The sequence below is a fragment of the Plectropomus leopardus genome, chromosome 2 (assembly GCF_008729295.1).
Source record: "Plectropomus leopardus isolate mb chromosome 2, YSFRI_Pleo_2.0, whole genome shotgun sequence".
NCBI lineage: Eukaryota > Metazoa > Chordata > Actinopteri > Perciformes > Serranidae > Plectropomus > Plectropomus leopardus.
In genome coordinates, this window is record NC_056464.1 from 13,672,955 (window position 1) to 13,690,579 (window position 17,625).

At 41.8% G+C, this 17,625-nt stretch overlaps 2 protein-coding genes across 2 annotated transcripts; both read right to left on the reverse strand.

Annotated features, from left to right (window-relative positions):
• Positions 1–1,574: 1,574 nt before the first annotated feature.
• LOC121949266 (major intrinsically disordered Notch2-binding receptor 1-like) lies at positions 1,575–4,680 on the reverse strand. The gene is made up of 3 exons (XM_042494911.1): positions 2,680–4,680; positions 2,028–2,246; positions 1,575–1,769 (listed from the first exon to the last, which is right to left on the reverse strand). The coding sequence occupies exons 1-3, from the start codon at positions 4,678–4,680 to the stop codon at positions 1,575–1,577; spliced, it is 2,415 nt and encodes an 804-aa protein (XP_042350845.1).
• A 2,669-nt stretch (positions 4,681–7,349) lies between these two features.
• On the reverse strand, positions 7,350–17,618 carry LOC121949909 (ellis-van Creveld syndrome protein). The gene is made up of 20 exons (XM_042495751.1): positions 17,146–17,618; positions 16,917–17,030; positions 14,726–14,812; positions 14,175–14,398; positions 13,986–14,070; positions 13,761–13,859; positions 13,512–13,640; positions 13,228–13,389; positions 12,897–13,113; positions 10,911–11,059; positions 10,686–10,784; positions 10,383–10,595; positions 10,122–10,231; positions 9,720–9,921; positions 9,300–9,515; positions 9,078–9,213; positions 8,651–8,753; positions 8,415–8,541; positions 8,219–8,315; positions 7,350–8,134 (listed from the first exon to the last, which is right to left on the reverse strand). The coding sequence occupies exons 1-20, from the start codon at positions 17,323–17,325 to the stop codon at positions 7,986–7,988; spliced, it is 2,898 nt and encodes a 965-aa protein (XP_042351685.1). The 5' UTR covers positions 17,326–17,618; the 3' UTR covers positions 7,350–7,985.
• Positions 17,619–17,625: the final 7 nt, after the last annotated feature.

Here is a 17,625-nt window from a genome sequence, read left to right on the forward strand (position 1 = left end):
CAACTTAAAGCAAACAATACAAGCTTCACAATATTAGTTTTTATTGCAGATTATGTTGAATTTCATTATATTTTAAAAGTGTGCATGTTTTTGTGTCAGCCCTATATATATATACACAGCATATGTGTGTATATACGTGCACATACACATTAAATATTAAAAGTATATTAAAAGTCTATTTAAGGATAATATATCCTGAGTTAACAGGATGTTTTTAAAAAACGGAATGTCACACCAAGACTATTTTCATCATCTGTGAAAGGATGGCAGATGAATCTGTTGGTGCTAAGTGAGTCTGCAGGTATGTGAAAAAGCTCTGGCCAAGTGAGTTTAGTGAAATGATAATGTGCATAGGTGCACTCCAAACATCCCATCAATTGAATTACAAGTGGAATCTCCCACTCAGAGAGTGTTTACTGGAAAAGGCTACCTATTTCCTTCACTGCTTCAACAACAACAAGATTTTTTGAAAGCTGACACTCAGTAAACACTCCAAGCCAAACACCTCCAGGAGTGGATTAAACACTTTTATGGTTTCCAGTTTGAAAAATGCAAGGGAACTCTATAAAAATATGATTTTTATTGATTTAAGCTGAGCAGTATATCTTGTTGCTTAAAGAAAGGACAAGAACATTCACACAAAAAGAAAGTAAAAATGCTCCTGTCGACAGAATCCATTATGTGCTGTAGACGTAAAACTCTTTTGTACTGATAAAACTATATTTTACACAGAAGTAAAATAAGCCCTGTGGTGTTAGGGAAAGGAAAACGCAAGAAAGAATCAGGAAATGCTTGAGGCAAAGGCTAATTCATAATGCATTTGTAACAGTGTTGTTTCACAGAAAAGAGCAGGCAAAACAAGAGAAAAACAATTTTGCATTGGCTCAGTATTACTAATTTCAACATATCCTCTCAGAGATATTTTACAAATATTACAACTATCATCATTAATTATTTCCCTTTGCAGCCACCTGTAAATTTTAGGAACAAAAACCATGAAATAAATTATAGTAAATGGGAAAAAGCACAGGCGTAGATTTCGGGAGGACACAGGGGGCACATCTCCCTTGACTATAGAACATGTGCATTTGTCCCCCCAAATAAAAACATGAAAGAAGCAGACAAATTATACTTTACAAAATTAAAGACATTTACATCATAAACTGATGCGAAAAATGCAGAAATTGGTGCATAAAGTTCCCCAGAAAGCAAGAAATTAAGTTTTTGTTGCTCAAAATGATCTCAGCGTACACCCTTGAGAGAACGATTGGCAAGATTAATTACACGTTCAGTTACAATTTGTTGTCACTGCATGTGGGAGTGACTTCAAAGTACGCTACAGTTTGAATCTTGTTTTTCTGATGACATAAATATCGGTGCTACATGCAGAATTGTGTAAGGAGTCAATGAATGTTAACTGATTGCCGATCCAGCCATATGGTCCTAACATCAGAGTCTGTCATCTACTTATCGCCATGAGAATGGCATGCAAGTTCCTGTGAACAGCACAAAGCTGCTGAAAATAAATTAATAAAATGACAACAGGCAACAATGTGGTCTTATTGTAAGAGTCTTCATGACCCCATGGCGCAAATGGGAATGACAATGATGAGAATGATTGTCACTGCAGTGGCAATGAGTGCAAGCAGCTTGCAGACCTTGGCCCGGCGGAGGTGAGCCTCTTTACGCCTGAGCAGAGCATCGTAGCCCGGAGTGTAGATGTCGTCCATCCAGAACTCCATGTTGTTGGGGTTCAGAGAGTCCTGGGTCTGAGGAACATGATGCCATTTAAAGATTTTAAGTAGGTATAAACTCATACAGATTAAATACAAATCCTTATCTGATTTAAAATGTTTAAGGAAAATTTAAATAGTGTGTACACGTTCCCACTATGCATCAGTAATCTGTGATGTGCTATTTTATGACAGAATTGTATTTTACAATCAACCAGCTTTCTCCAGAGTTATATACAGGGCCTTTAAACGTTTTTAACTAACGTTTCCCTTTCAAAGTCAAACAAATCATACCTGTAAGTCCAAAGGTGAGATTCTTGCCTCCCTGTCATCTACAGTCCATATGGGCCTTCCCCTGCCCTCAGACAATCGGGGGTCCAGGATCTTCCCAGAGGTCAGCCCACCTGTCAGACTGCTGTCTTTGTGGCGGAACAGGGACGAGTTAAATACTTGTTCCACCAGGTTAGAGGACTTTTTGGAGAGTAAGTTAGTTGTGCTGCCTGACTGATCTGCCTAGAAGGAAAATGGGTCAAGAAAGATTTTATATAGACTGTATACACCGAACCTTTAAAAAGACGTGAAATTCAAGCTAATACCATGACTAAACATGCACATGAATTTGAATGGATGAGCTGTGTTTCTTTGCAGCCCTGACCGCACAGTATTCACTGTAACTATTTAAACCAATATTCCACAAAGTGGCCTGAATTACTTGTCAACCGACCACACAATCATAGGTGGCTACCCAACAGACCACAGGAGCTACAGGCCTAATGCATTTTTTGGCCACATGGCATGGATATACACATAGTGCAAATGTTGTACTTTAGGCTTCAAAATGGTCTACTGTGGAATCTGTTTATTCCATGCTCACATGCTGAGACACTCATCTAAGAGTTATCCCTTTATGTATCAAGGAAAATTTTAAACTGTAAACTTACTCTACCTGTCCATGTGAAGCTTTGCCATCTTTACTTTTCGAGAATGACACTGTCCAGTCTCTTGCAGAGTTAGAGACATTCAGTTGTTTGGAATCAGAGGCACCTTTCTCCTCAGGCTGGGTTTTGGAGGCACGACGAGATGATGCATCCTTCTTCCCGTCTTTCCCCACCTTTAAATCAGCTTGACCTTTGCTGCTCTCTGTTTGTTCCCCATGAGGGTTCCACCGGCTCCAGTCCAGACTACTAGTACTGGTCCCTGGAAACAAATGCTCAGACACAGACAGAGGCTGAGGCTCTGATGACTCAGACGGGGTTATAGGGTGGCTCATAAAAGAAGAGACGCCACTGAGAGGCTCCAGCCATCGCCCACCAGTGCCTTGCCCATCACCACCAATAGGCTGCTGGATCTTTTCATCCAGCCGCTGCAGTGCAGACAGTACCTGGGAAATCTCAGCCTTTACATCATTCAGTGACTCCAGCTGTCTTTCTATTTGGCTCATACGGAGCAGCAGCTTACAGACACTCGCCTTAAGCCCATCATCGCTACTTTCCAGAGAGTGGAAAAGCCTTTGGAGTTGACCCAGGCGGCCACGTCTGGCCTCAGGGGTGTCCTGGCTGATGGATCCTGATCCATCACTAGGGTGCAGGACCCCTGTGGAACCGCACATGCTTATGTCATCTAAGAAACGAAAGATGGCACTGATGTCATCCTCACCGAACTCAGGGTCGTCTAATGAGGTCATGAAGGAGAGGCGATCAGCGTGGACCAGGCTACGGAGGCGTCGGGTGTCTGGCGGGTCTGTCTGGGTTCCTTGAGCCTTGACTCCATCGCCTCCAAATGGCAATCCACTATCCCCACTCTCACCTCCCGAGGATCCCCCCAAATTGCTGATAGCAGGGGTTGATCTTCTTGGAAGTTGCCCCCCTTGTGATTCCATACCCATTCCAATGCTGCCAAGGCCTATCCGGTCCTCTAGACTGTGACTCTTGTTGCCCCAGATGGGCTTCTGGGTCCTGGGAGGTTGAAGGTGCCGGGGGGACCACTCTGGGATTGCTCGGGGTCCAAAGTAAGTTGAGTCCTGTAGGTCATCAATGCTCTCATGTTTAGCCCGCTGCTCCGGTGATTGGTGGACTGTTGTTGGTGACGGGTAAGGATTCTGTATTGTTTCAAAGCTGTGATTGTCGAAGCCTTTCTGCCCCGCGCTGGGACTGGGAGATTCACTGTTAATGGTTACCTGGGGTATTAGAGGCGGCTGGTTATGGAAATCCTTCCTAAAGATGTTTCTCTTCTGGTCAACATCAGATGATCCCTGCTCAGGTTCAAACACTTCCAAGGGCGCAGAATCTCCACTAGATTCACTGTCCGTCTCCAAAGGCAGGTAGATATTCTTCATGATCTCGTTGGGGATTTGACCACTGGGATACAAAAGTGTGGTGTGAGGCAAGTCGAAAGACACAGCCCTCGCCCTGACTGGAGGGGATGACACAAGTGATATGGGATCAGGGGGAAGACTTGCACGCTTTTGGGCAGAGTAATTCGATCTCGGAAGCAGCAAGTGCTGATCGATAGGCCTGCCACCGGAGTCAGAGTGGGCGCGTGCTCTTTCTCGACCAGAAGTGTTCAGCTGGTGTATTCCAGGCAGACTGGGGCCCGGGGACTGGTCGACTGGGAGGACCATCTGTGCTCTCACTGGTTGGCTCTCATCAGGGGCCCCACCCGTCATCTGAATAAGATTGAAGATAGTTACAATGTCAGCAGCGACGCCTATGGGTGATAGCCCCTGGCCTCGGGTGGAAACCCGGTCTCTGAAGAGAGTGGCTGGAAAACAAGGGTCTTGGCTGGCAGCAGCAAACAGCAAACTCCTGAGTTCGATGAGGTGCTCCAGGTCAAAGCGGGTGCTGACCATGCGACAAAGGTCCTGGAAGCTCAGCCATTGACGCATATTAGCTAGTTCCTCCAGAATCGCCAGAAGGACTCGAGGGTATTCCTGCTGCAAGTTAGCCATGGCTGCTTACCTGAAAAGCAAAACAAGGCTGTTAGGAAGAAAAATACATTTGTATAGCACCTTTCAAACCATGGTAATTCAAAGTAATTAAGACAAGATATAAAAGAAATATAGGGCAATATAAGGGCGTAGGTTTCCTTTTAACATTGAGGGGAACACAAATGAAATGGGAGATTGCTCATTCTTCATCAGAAAAATTTGAGCCTTTTCTGCATCAATTTTATGGTGTAAATGTCTTCATCTCTTTTCAAAATAAAAGTCCTCTGCTACTTGCATGTTGTTTTGTGAGAAATGCACACACAAATATTACACCTATAGGTCAATATAAAAAGACACAAACGTGATTGCAGATGGAACTGAAGTCCCATATCCAATCTGATAAGTGCATGTAAATCTTAAACACCATCTCTCTTTCTTTGACACAAGCCTACAAATCTTTTTTTCAACATTTCATAATTAGGAGAACATGATGCATGTTGTATAATAATGTGTATTTCATGTAAATAAGAATAATAAAACATTATTGGATATTGTTGTGTATTACTGTATATTATTCTATTATATATATTTATTTTATTATCATCTGAAAAAATATTATAGGTCATTACCAATGCTTTTATTATATAACATGTTATTAACAGTAACAAAACCATGTTGGAAATAATACACCGAACGTTTTGTATTAAAATTAATTAGGTAGCAGTTCTCCACTAATATTCTTGAGGGTCTTAAATTACGTTAAGTTTTACATTAGTTTCAATATCAACAGTGTTTCAGATGTGATACTGTTTAAGCATATAATTGGTCAAGTTATGACAATCAAAGTCGACTTTTTCAGCTCGGGTGGTAAAAACCCTTTGAGTGGGAATTGGAAAAGCGACCTTATTTTTGGGCCCTAAAATAACCGATCATCCGACCCGATGACGCCGTCACACTGCGCACACCACCTCACTGGACATTTTTAAAATTCTCTTTTCCATTAACAGCTTCAGGGCATACTCGCTTTTTACTGAACAAATGCAGAATATCGAAAAATGCACTAACATGCTTTCAACTTTCCTCCAGGCACCTTTGAAAACGGTCTGGAGATGAGAACGGGGAAGGACATTTTCTTGGAAAAGGCGCAACAATCTTTACAGCTAGTCACCTTTAGTGTTGGGACAACATCAATGACTAAATGCAATTTGGGTTGCCAGTACTTTGCTGAAGGTGTAGCCTGAACGGAGGCAAGCCAAGACGTCCTTCCACTTACCTCAATCTACTGAAAGAGAATTAAAGTGACACCTGCGTCCATGAAAAATGAAATAAAATCCAGTTTCACGCCGACGGCGAGGCCATATTCCGCATAGATCTGGGGCTGTTCATGCTGTCACACTCCTTTCATGGGCTTCTCTGTTTGTAGCTGCGACTAGCCCACAGCACAGGCAGGAGAGGAGAAAATTAGAAATCAGGTCATCTTCCCACAAGTCCTTGCAGTCCCCTAAGGGACCTCAAAATACATCCAAACGGTTTCCCCTCACCACAGATCAGCGTCGACACTTGTAAAGTCAACAGAGCACCCACATCTCTAATTGATACATGGGAGAAAAGCCCCACTGTTGGCAGGACACCCCAGTATGTATGAGTGGGTCAGGTCCAGGAGCATATTTCCTCAGTGTGTCACAGCACTAATTGGTTATGTGTGCAAATTGAGCATAGGCATAAAGGCCAGATTAAAAATTGATGTTTGCTAATTGACACTCCAAACTGACAGTAAACCATAAAGTCCCAGGTAAATTGCCTGCTAGATTGCTGCCTACACACAGAGCTGTCTGCCAGATTTCAGCCCTCCCAGACTTTTCACCATTACTCTGCATTATCATCCATAAAGGGTTGTACTTAAAACTCCATTAGAGCAAGAGAAGGGCAAGGCTTTCATCGGTGTGTAGTAGCACTCTGCTACAATCAGAATGGACATCTCTAAATTATCTGACAACTCACAGAGGAGCGCATCCATCATCCCATGTACTCAGGAATCACTGGGAATCAATATGGTGAATGAGCCGTGGTATGTGGGTGTATAGGTATGGGGCAATAAAGTATTACTCTCTGTCAGGCTTGCACAGTAGCATACTTCTCCATACCAGGTAAAAAAAAAAAAGAGCACAAAAGTTGAACATTGCATTCAAAACATATTCTGCTTGGCTGGTTTTTATTGGACTGTACTTGGCATTACAAAAATACTGACTAAAAGAGATTGTTTTGTCATTATTGCAACATTTCAGCCACCTACTTCAAGCACATTTGAAGAAACATTTAAAATGAGACAGGACAATTCATACATAAATTAGACATGCATACGTTTTGCTTAAAGGGATAGTTCACCCCTAATCATTCATCATTTTTCCTCTTACCTGTAGTGCTATTCATCTATCAAGACTGTTTTGGTGAGAGTTGTCAAGTGTTGTAGATATCTGCCTGATATCTGGCACTCAGCTTGTGGCATTCCAAGTGCCAAAAAAAATACATTTGAAAAACTCAACAGCAATGTCTTTTTTCGACGAATCATGACCTGGTTACTTAAGATATTCCACAGACCTAGTTTTGTAGAGAGAAAATAGTTCCTAGTTGAAACTGCTCACAAAGTTTAAAGTAGGAACTATTTTCTCTCTACAAAACTACATCCACCAACTAAATCACTGTGCAGAAGGAAGTGTGCATCTACTCGTGAACAAGAGGCTTGTGCTTGTGAAAGTGCGAGATGTAAGCATTAATGGCGTCCTCCCTGACCGAGCTGTGATGTAAGCTAGCTCAGTGGTCCTCGGTAAGTTAGCAGTAGATGCAAGCTTCCTTCTGTGCACTAACGCGGCTGGTGGGTGTAGTTTGGTAAAAAGAAAATAGTTCCTACGAGAAGCTGCTCACATCACGATCTGTAGATTATCTTCAGTAACTGGGTCATGATCTTTGGAAAGAGGCCTTGCTGTTGAGTTTTTCAAATGTATTTTTTGATGCTACATTTTCAGTATTTCCAATATATTTGCGATAAGGCAGACATCTCCACAGACAATATCTCCAACACTCGACAATTCTCATCAAAATAATCTAGCCTGACAAATAGCACTACAGGTAAGAGGGAAAAGATGTATTTTGGGGTGAACCGTCCCTTTAATGCAAACAAACCTGAGGTACCTTCCTAACAACCACAATGGCAACAACAGAGCAGTAGTAACAATACTTTAAAAGGCACCAACTATGAAATACATGTAAGAGTATACTTTTTACAGGACATTACTCTTTGACTATGTAAACATTACTGTGTTAAGACTTCAGCTGTGGTGAGATTCTTGATCTCTTTTCTTCTTTGGTTTTGATTTCACCACTGGTGCTACAATAGTTGGAGTCAGTGAAGGATTCAAGGCTGGATCTAATGCTGGGTTCAAGGCAAGTAGGTCCAGTATTGTCACACTCTCGTTACCTGTTGAAATATGACACCATGAAGGACAGAGACAGAGGAGTGGCGTATACATATATTTACAATCTGAGGTAAAAAGGTGCCTACCAGTGTTGTCCTCTTCACCACTGGCTTCTGCATCTGGACTGTGGAGAGAGACCCGGGCCAAGCCTGCGAGCTCAGATATGAAGCTTTCTTCTGCCTCCTAATGGATGCAGCAACACAGTGCTTACAGAACGCTACCAAATCAAGTCGTAAACCTATTGTCCGGCCTGGAAATAGAGACGCCATGAAACATACTAACCAGCAGCTGTGCTTTGATCCTTTCCATGGTCACATCCTGAACTACTTTCTTCCGCCTCAGTTCCTCATATATCGCTTCCTGGTCCAGATCACACTGCTCCAACACCCTCCTTTTGTGGAGTTCAACCCTGACACACAAAAAAACACAGAAATAATCTATACTATTCTCACTGCATGTATTTAAGACTGACTGAAGTGTTTAGTGCAGAAGGGTAACGTAGAGCACGGGTGCTGTACCTCTGTTGAAACTCAGCAGAGGTGGGTTTCTTGCCCCAGTTCACCAGCTCCCTCAGCAAGGATCTGTTCAGTTGACTGCTGCTCTCTTGGTCCTCATTCACCTCTGAAGAACAGTTAAGTTAATACACAGTAGATTTTGTAACTTGAGTATTTTATGTACTAAAAACTATCTGCTGTTAAATAATGCTGCCATAACAGCGAAGAATAAAATAACAAAGTAGTTTATAACAAGTACAAAACAATCCTGGTAATCATTGTGCCATTGCAGATATTTTCCCATTAACTTACTAATGACATACTGTAAATGTTGCATCTATTACATACTTTTAATCTGGATAAGGAGTAAGGCTGCAGTTTCAAGAGCGTTAAAGTCAGAGTTGGCACAGATGTGGACATGTGCATGAGTGTGTTTTGACTACCACCTCACCCTGGTTTATGTTTGACTGATCCTGCTGTAATTTTTTGATGATGTCCTGTAGATGGGAATAGTAGCTCTGGACCAGCGCAGTTAGAGAATCTTTGGTCACATACACGCTCTCCGAGGCAGCCTCTGTTAGGTGGTGTTAAGGAGAAAAGAAATTACTCTAACAAACATGCCTAAAGCGACTTACCGCAGAAAGTTTATTCTAATTCATGACCCAAATCCTACCTTCAACCCATCGTCCTGTTTCTGCGACTCAGTGGGCAGGGTTTCCATCGTCTGTTGGATGCCGTGGCTGAGGGCATTGCCCAGCACGAGCTGTGCATGGTTCTGAAGAAGCTCCATCCCTGTTTCAAGTTCAGACAGCAACTCCTGCTGGAAGCTGTGGCCCACCAGCTGACTCTCAGGACCCAGATGCCTCTCTGCTAGGCTGGCACTGCTATTCTGTCGTTATTATGAGACAACAAGAGTGTTCAATCTGCTGTGGGGACATTCTGTATTTTGGATTATTTTTGAGATTAGAATAATGTATTATTAAAAAGTATACATTTTTACACCATGGGCCATTTTCTATGTCCTTCATAATATCATTATTATTATTATTACTATTTTTTTTTAGTTATTATTATTATTGTAATTATTTCATACCTTGAGAGCTGAATTGACACAGGAATGGCTTTTACCGGGATCCTCCACTAGCACAGCTCTGAAATCAGTCTGTGAGAGTGCCTTCAGCTTGGACAGCCTCATCTCCTTCAGCATGTGCAGACAGATGTGCCTGACCACAAAGTGCCTCTGCACTGCCACCAACAGGTGCTCGTGTTTCCTCTCTATCAATTTCCCAACGCGGCTGAGAAGAAGATCACTTTGCATCATTTCCAAGTCACTCATCAGAAGTATTGATTTTGATACTAAGGAGGCCAAAGTGGATATGGCCACATAGAAGAAAGCTATGTTGGTGCAGATTTATATATTTTTGCTTATGTGAGGTAATATTTCATAGCCTTCATACACCATTAATACTTTTTGACAGAGGCCTTCTAGTTTCACCTGTCGATTGTGTAGCTCTGTCTGGCCACCATGGCTCGGAGGATCGTCATCTGTTGTTCACTCAGATGTTTGAGACACGCCTGCACCAGAGCCATCTCCTCACTCCATACCTACAGACAAAGAGGCTCAGTTAGAAAAAATGGAAGGCCTTTAGTATAATTAAAATGCTGAAAATATCTCATGTACTTAGATTTAAGAGAGAGTTTAAAAAATAAACATGGAATACTCACTGATGTATCTGACCCACCAGATTGTGTTTACCTGTTCATCTTTGTCCAGCTGAGCCCTCATGTCCTCCAGTTGCAGCTTGGTAATGCACTCTACCTGCTGCAGCTGTGCAGCCAGCTCCTGCTCCAAATCCAACCACAGCTTCTCACAGCGCTCAGCAGAGACGTTTGACTGGGCAGGGACGGAGGTGAGGAAAATGTCCTTGGCTAGCTCTCCGAGCCTCTTTGACCAGGAGGTTCGGAGTTTCTGAAGACACAAAAGCAAACATAACACTAATGGAGATACACTTGCACAACTATGCACAAAAAATACATACTGCAATATTCAATCTCTTACCCTCCAGTGGTCACAGAGGACTTCAGCCACTCTGCTGTCCTGCTGCTGCTCCAAGTCAGAAATCTGCTGTCTGTGTTTCATCAGCAGCTCCTGATACACCTAAATGAAAGGTTACAGCTCAGATTTAGATACCAGTGGAATCTACAAGCAGTCACTTGGCCTATTTATTATGTAACAGTAATCCTCGATCTACATATTGAGCTAAGGGAAGCAAAATTTTCTGACCTTGGTGAGCTGCTGTAGGTCTTCATGTGGCGGTCTCGTTTCCAGAGCACGGCTCTTCTCTTTGGTCTGGCTCCTCAAAAGCTTCTTCCTCTTTGACTCCATTCTGCTGCACTTGTCATTCACCAGCTCCTTCATCTTTCTTGTGCACTCTGGAACATGATTGATCACATTTTTCAATAAGATGGACTAGTTATTTCTGAATAGCTGCAGTTTGTAAAGCCAGCTTAGTAAATGTGTGAGTGAACACAACTCTTTGAATATACATTTTTGTGATTTACTTTTTTGATGTACCCACTTTGCTCTAAATCTACATTAATTTGTAACTTCTGTTGTATGTAAGTAACCCTCAGTGAGCAGCCTAATTTGCATGTGGGCAGAGACAGCAAAAGCTTGTACAAAAAATAATACTTATATCATTTTTTTCTGGTCTATAAAGAGCAATCACACCTCTGACTCATTAGTAAAATGAGTTCTTCTAGCTACATTGCTATATGATCTAATGAGGCTATAGACAGTAAAAAAGTATGACGTTCTGTAATGGATTTGTTTGCTATAAGGCCGTTGAATGCTTACGACTAGAAAGAGTCAGTGTGTCTTTGATTCCGAGGGACCAACATTAAAATAGTGCCTTTATTATTGTTTTAAATAGTTACATAGTTCTAAAGATCTCTTCACTTTCACTCACCATCTGTACTTAGAGAGGCAAGTTTCCTATGAAAGTAATTGAAGAACATCAGAAAAGTAAAATTAGCCCAGAGGATGAAGCACCTTGCCTAACTAATGTAAATACAGTATATTTTAAGTATTATTAGCATGCTTTTCATAACACAATAGACCAGCAGCAACAAACTGGGTCAAGTGTGATGCTGTAAGGTTTTGCATGAGAGTCTGGGGTGCAGTAACAGTGCAACAGATTTTCTGAGCTGTCCTGAAAGCGACTGACCTTATTTAAGGAGCTAAAGAGGATTCCCAGAAAATGGTCTATTTTGAGAGAGTACGTCATTCAAGTTTGAAAAGTAGGCTAGACATTGTCCACTGCTACCTGCCATCAGAATCTACTTGAGTATTATGTGAGAAAATTGCACACACAATTAGTCAGTGATCAGATAAGTGTTACTACACTCATATTTTTTCACTTTTCCCTTATGCAACCATTTTGCTTAAAGAGAGATTTCAACCCCAAAACAAAAACGCATCGTTTTCCTCCTGCCTGTAGTTCTATTTATCAGTCTAGATTGTTTTGGTGATAGTTGTCAAGTGTTGGAGATATTAGTCCTAGAGATGTCTGCTTTCTCTTGCATATAATGGAACTAGATGGCACTCGGCTTGTGATGCTCAAAGCGCCAAAAAAAAATGCAATTGAAAAACTCAACAGCAATGTCTCTTTCCAAAAAATCATGACCCAATTACTCAAGATAATCCACACATCTTCTTCTGAGCAGTTTCATGTAGGGCCCTATTTTCTTTCTACCAAACTACAATATTACTGAAACTACCAAACTACCATATACCTGCACAGAAGGAAGCAAGCAGGTAAGCTGTCAATAGATGCACGCTTCCTTCTGTGCAGTGATTTGGTTGGGGTGTAGCTCAGTGGAAAGAAAATAGTTCCTACATTAAACTGCTCACAATGAGGTCTGTGGATTATCTTGAAAAAAGACATTATTTAAAATGTTTTGGGGTTTTTTTTGGCCTTGAGCACCACATCCCGAGTGCCATCTAGTTCCATGATATTGTAGAGAAGGCAGACATCTCTAACGCCAATATCTCAGACACTCGGCAACTCACACCAAAATGACTTAGATTGACAAATAGCATTACAGGTAAAAGAAAAACGTGTATTTTTGATTTCAGGAAGAATTATCCATTTAACCCACAAAATACTTACTACAAAATGCATTTTGTCAATTGTCTTTTGATCTGATAGTACACTGCAGTGAATTTCCTTAGATGAAACTGAAACTATTTTCACTTTACCCTTCTTACCCTCAGTGCACTGTTGAAGGCCTTCAGCCAGAGTTGCTTGAACCTCTGAAAGTATCATTTCCATGTGGCTAAAGGTCAAGAGGTCATCGCTTGTCAGCTGCTCCAGTGTTGTTGCTATCAAACCCTGCCTCAGAGACACTTCCCGCTTCAGCAAGGCAGGCTGGGATTGAAGAAGTCCAGTCAGCTCCTCCCACCACAACAACTTCTGCTGGATCCTCTAAGAGAAGTGGAAAACAACTTTTCCTTCAGTATATCAAGTTCCTCACATGATGACACCAGGGAGGGGAAACAAAATGAGTGGTGTTTCAACCAAGAAGTAGTATTGCTTTACCTTTAGATCATCCTCTTGTGTGTTCATCAGGTGGTTCTCAACTAACAGAAGAGTCTGGATAAGAGAGAGAATCACATCCTGGGCTTCATCTGGAGAAAAAATGCTGGTCTTCTTCAGCATTTGCTGGCACAAGTCTTCCACCTGTTTGCTGAAACGTCTGCACTGTGAAGAGACATGGACATTAGTTGTCCCTTGATAGCCCTCAGAGTAAATACAGGTGGTGTGTTATTAGCATTTGTGTTATTGTCAAATTGTTCGCTCTCTGTTTTTTACTGTGCTTTTACCACTTGAAGGCCACGCTCAAGGAGATCTTTTTGGGCTCTCTCTATTTCCTCCAAAGTACAGGGTGCATCATCATTTGTATCGCTGGCAGTGTGGCCTTTTGGCAACTGTTTCTTCAGCTCATTCAGTTCCTAAAGTGAGACGTGACAATTTTAAATTTTTTTAAAATCTGTTTGTGTCTCTAAGTACAGTCAATCAAGAACTGCAAAGAATAATGTATTATGTACTGCATGTGTGTAATCTGGTTGTACCTTTTCTTGCATGTGAAGAATATTCTTGGAAAAGTCAGCATCATTTTTGTCTTTTGGAAAACGACCACTAAATATTATTTTCACCATGTGAAGAAACATCTGTGGCAAGAAAAAGGAAATAAGGGAGAATAAAACAACCAGTTTTGCCCTTTGAACTCTGACACACTTTAAGAAACATCCGTAACTATTTTATTACTGTATTCAAGACAAATGACAAAAACTTACCAGATTTTTTTCTTCCTGAAGCTGGGAGCAATGCTGTTGTATATCCTGCAGGGCCAAACAGTAAAGGCTGATCCTGCCTTCAAAACTGCAGAGAACACAAGAGTATCATCACTTCCAGCAAACTCGGGTATGTGCATAGGGTTAAGATTTATGGCAATGGCTTAAAGTTTAGAGACTTTTGGTTCCTACCCAGATTGTGTTAATGTGTGAGGGTAGTGGGAGACTCTGGTAAAGCTCTGGTTCTGCAGGCTCTTGGGAACCAGCGAGGAGGAGATAAACTGACTGCTGTCATCATTGTCCTGCTCTTGGCTCAGAGACTCTCCATCAGAGGAAGAGGATGATTCATCATTAGGCATTGCTGGCAACTTGGAGTGCTCATGCAGTGATGGATTGGATGCTCCGTCTGCTAAAGGCTGACAGATTCAGCGAAAGGTTGCAGGTTAGGGAAGTAGAATCATAAACCAACTGATTGCAGCATATTATGTTACAATGCATCAAGTTACAGTGTTCTGTTATATGACCACTTATATGAAACAACACAAATTTGACATAACTTTTTGTCTGATGTAATACTATTCAGTCTACTAAAGTACAAATTATATTATAAAGTATCTTTTAACATTAGTGACCAAATATGTAAGCCTGTACTTCAGTAGTTTTGTCAGGAGTCTATTGCCTTGTGTACCTGCCAGGGGTGTATGTTATCATAATGATATGCTGTACATTTATGATAGACTTACTCTGTATTTTTGGTTGATGGGATAAACCACTTTCGCTCTGGATGCAAATGCAGCCACATCACTGTTCATGGTTGGCTGCTTTTTCTCCTGGACAATGAGTAAACAGACTTAAGTTGTTAGTTTTTTAGCTGGAAATTAATTATTAAACAGAACAAATGTGTAACCCTGAAAGAAGCATGAATGTTGTTCTCTGCCATGCAATTCAAAATGTTTGGCAGTCATTTCCAGGTATTTTACATCCAGTTACCAGTATATTTTTCATGTAACTATGATATCCACCTGAGGAAAGTTACTATTATTTAACCCTTTGAAACCTCATTCGACATTACTATTCTTTTACTGCGTTCAGACACCTTCACAAGTATTTAAAACTTTGAAATCTGAGCAAATTATTTTGCTTTCTTTTGAAAACATGGCAAAGGGGCAATGATAACTTAGCAAAAACTGTTATGCAAATTGCAAGAAATTACTAGATTTGGAAATTTATTTTTTGAAAAAGCTTGGGAAAAATGTCCAGAAACAGCTTTCTGTGTTTTTGTTTTGTTTTTAGAATTATCATAGTATTATATTTAAAATCATTTTACAGAATGATTACTTATTAAGCTTTTCAGGTCATGATGAAAACCATGGAGAGGATTGTTCTCAGAAACCTCCGCCCCCTGGTGAGCTCACATCTGGATCCACTGCAGTTTGCGTACCAACCGGGCATTGGAGTGGATGACGCAGTCCTCTACCTGCTGCACAGATCCCTGACTCACCTGGAGGACACCGGCAGCACTGTGAGAGTCATGTTCTTTGACTTCTCCAGTGCATTCAACACAATCCAGCCTTCACTGCTCAGGGGGAAGCTTGAAAGAGCGGGAGTAGACTGTCACCTGGCTGCATGGACCATCGGTTACCTCACCGACAGACCACAGTTCGTGAGGCTTCAGGACTGTGTGTCGGATATGGTAGTCTGCAGCACCGGGGCCCCTCAGGGGACAGTGCTCTCCCCCTTTCTCTTCACCCTGTACACTTCAGACTACCACTACAACTCTGGGAGCTGTCACCTCCAGAAGTTCTCCGATGATACAGCCATTGTTGGGTGTATATCTGAGGGGGACGAGCGGGAGTACAGGACCGTCATCACAGACTTTGTCAACTGGTGTGAGCAGAACCATCTCCAGCTCAACGCCAGTAAGACAAAGGAGATGGTTATTGACTTCCGCAGGAGGAAGACACCCCAGACTACACAGGTGAACATCCAGGGTCTGGACATTGAGATGGTGGAGACCTATCGATACCTGGGTGTTCACCTTAACAATAAACTGGACTGGTCTAATAACACAGATGTCCTGTACAAGAAGGGCCAGAGTCGTCTCCACCTGCTGAGAAGACTGAGGTCCTTTGGAGTGTGCAAGACTCTGCTCCGGACATTCTATGACACTGTGGTAGCATCTGCTCTTTTCTATGCAGTGGTCTGCTGGGGAGCAGGGAGCACAGATCGGGACAGAAAGAGACTGAACAGACTGGTCAGGAGGGCCGGTTCTGTCCTGGACTGCTCCCTGGACTCCATTGAGGAGGTGGGTGAGAGGAGGATGTTAGCAAAGCTCACATCCATCATGGACAACCCCTCTCACCCACTGCATGAGACTGTGGGGGCTTTAAGCAGCTCCTTCAGCAGCAGACTGCGACATCCACCCTGCAAGAAGGAGCGCTACCGCAGGTCATTCATCCCATCTGCAATAAGACTCTATAACATCAGCATCACTGGCTGAATAATTTGCACAACAAATTTTTGTAAATTCTATTCTCAAATCCATCTTTTGTGTACATACTTATTCTATTACTTACTTATTATGTGTACATACCTTTTTCCTCTATGTACATACTTATTTTATTACTTATTTATTGTTATTTGTTATTGTATAATTGTGTTATTGTATAATTGTGTTATTGTTATTTTCTTTGTTACATTCCACTTTCTCTTTTTCATGCTGCTGTAACATTTGAAATTTCCCCCAATGGGGGATCAATAAAGGAATATTCTATTCTATTCTATTCTATTTGTTTGTTTGTTTGTTTTTAATTCCTACTTTGTTTTTTTCTTCTATTTTTTAGGTTATTTTAAAGTTGCTCATTGCATTTCTCCATGTCTTTGAAAGAAATCGAGCCAATTTACTCAGGTTTCAAAGGGTTAAGAGAAAAATACCTTGTCGTTTGTAGTGGCACTTGGAGCCTCCTTTCTACTGTTGCTGACACAGTCACTCTGGTTGTTGTCTAATTCCCCATCATCAGGTTCAAGCAGCCGCCTTGCATTGTAACCCTGATGGGATGATAAAGAGAACATGTTACGTGCAAGGACTGAACACAATGTCTCGGTGACACAAGAGAGAGCCTGAGTGTGCAGGAGAAAAGGAGCTTCTATGTTATTTGCTTACTTGTCGGGTCAACAGCAGGGGCTTGAGACAGAAGACATACAGAAGAGCAGCAGCCACTATCCCCGAAAGCCCTCCACATACTGTAGCCACTGTTAACAGTCCTGTGTAAACGTGCAGCGACTCGGTAAAACTGACCAACACATCAGTCCCGCATCCCGGACTCAGGCTCTGCTCTGTCATTTCACGTTAAACTGCAGGAAAGCTAACGTTATGGTATTAGCATTTTGTCGAAAACTCCTGTTAGCTAACGTTCAGAACTCATCCCGAGGGAAGTAACGTTAGCCTCTGCTGTTAACGTTACGCCTATATTTCCCCGCAGACATTTGTTTTTACTACGTAAAAGACTTACTTTACGAAATATAAGCTACCTAATTTTTCTGCAATTTCCTCCAGCAAAACTTTTCCCCAAAACGACAAACACGGTTTAAGTACTAGCCAATGGGTGTGCGGAGATTGAAGAGGACGACGGAGCTCCGTCAA

Bases quoted from the DNA above. Each gene is read 5' to 3' on its own strand.
- LOC121949909 (XM_042495751.1), bottom strand. From the start codon at position 17,325: ATGACAGAGCAGAGCCTGAGTCCGGGATGCGGGACTGATGTGTTGGTC. The intron at 14,399-14,725 runs GTAAGTCTATCA...TGAATCTGTCAG, and splicing joins CCATCAACCAAAAATACAGA to CCTTTAGCAGACGGAGCATC. The intron at 8,542-8,650 runs GTACAGCACCCG...TTTGTGTGTCAG, and splicing joins TCTGCTGAGTTTCAACAGAG to GGTTGAACTCCACAAAAGGA.
- LOC121949266 (XM_042494911.1), bottom strand. From the start codon at position 4,680: ATGGCTAACTTGCAGCAGGAATACCCTCGAGTCCTTCTGGCGATTCTG. The intron at 2,247-2,679 runs GTAGAGTAAGTT...TTTTCCTTCTAG, and splicing joins GCAAAGCTTCACATGGACAG to GCAGATCAGTCAGGCAGCAC. The intron at 1,770-2,027 runs GTATGATTTGTT...CATGTTCCTCAG, and splicing joins TCTCACCTTTGGACTTACAG to ACCCAGGACTCTCTGAACCC.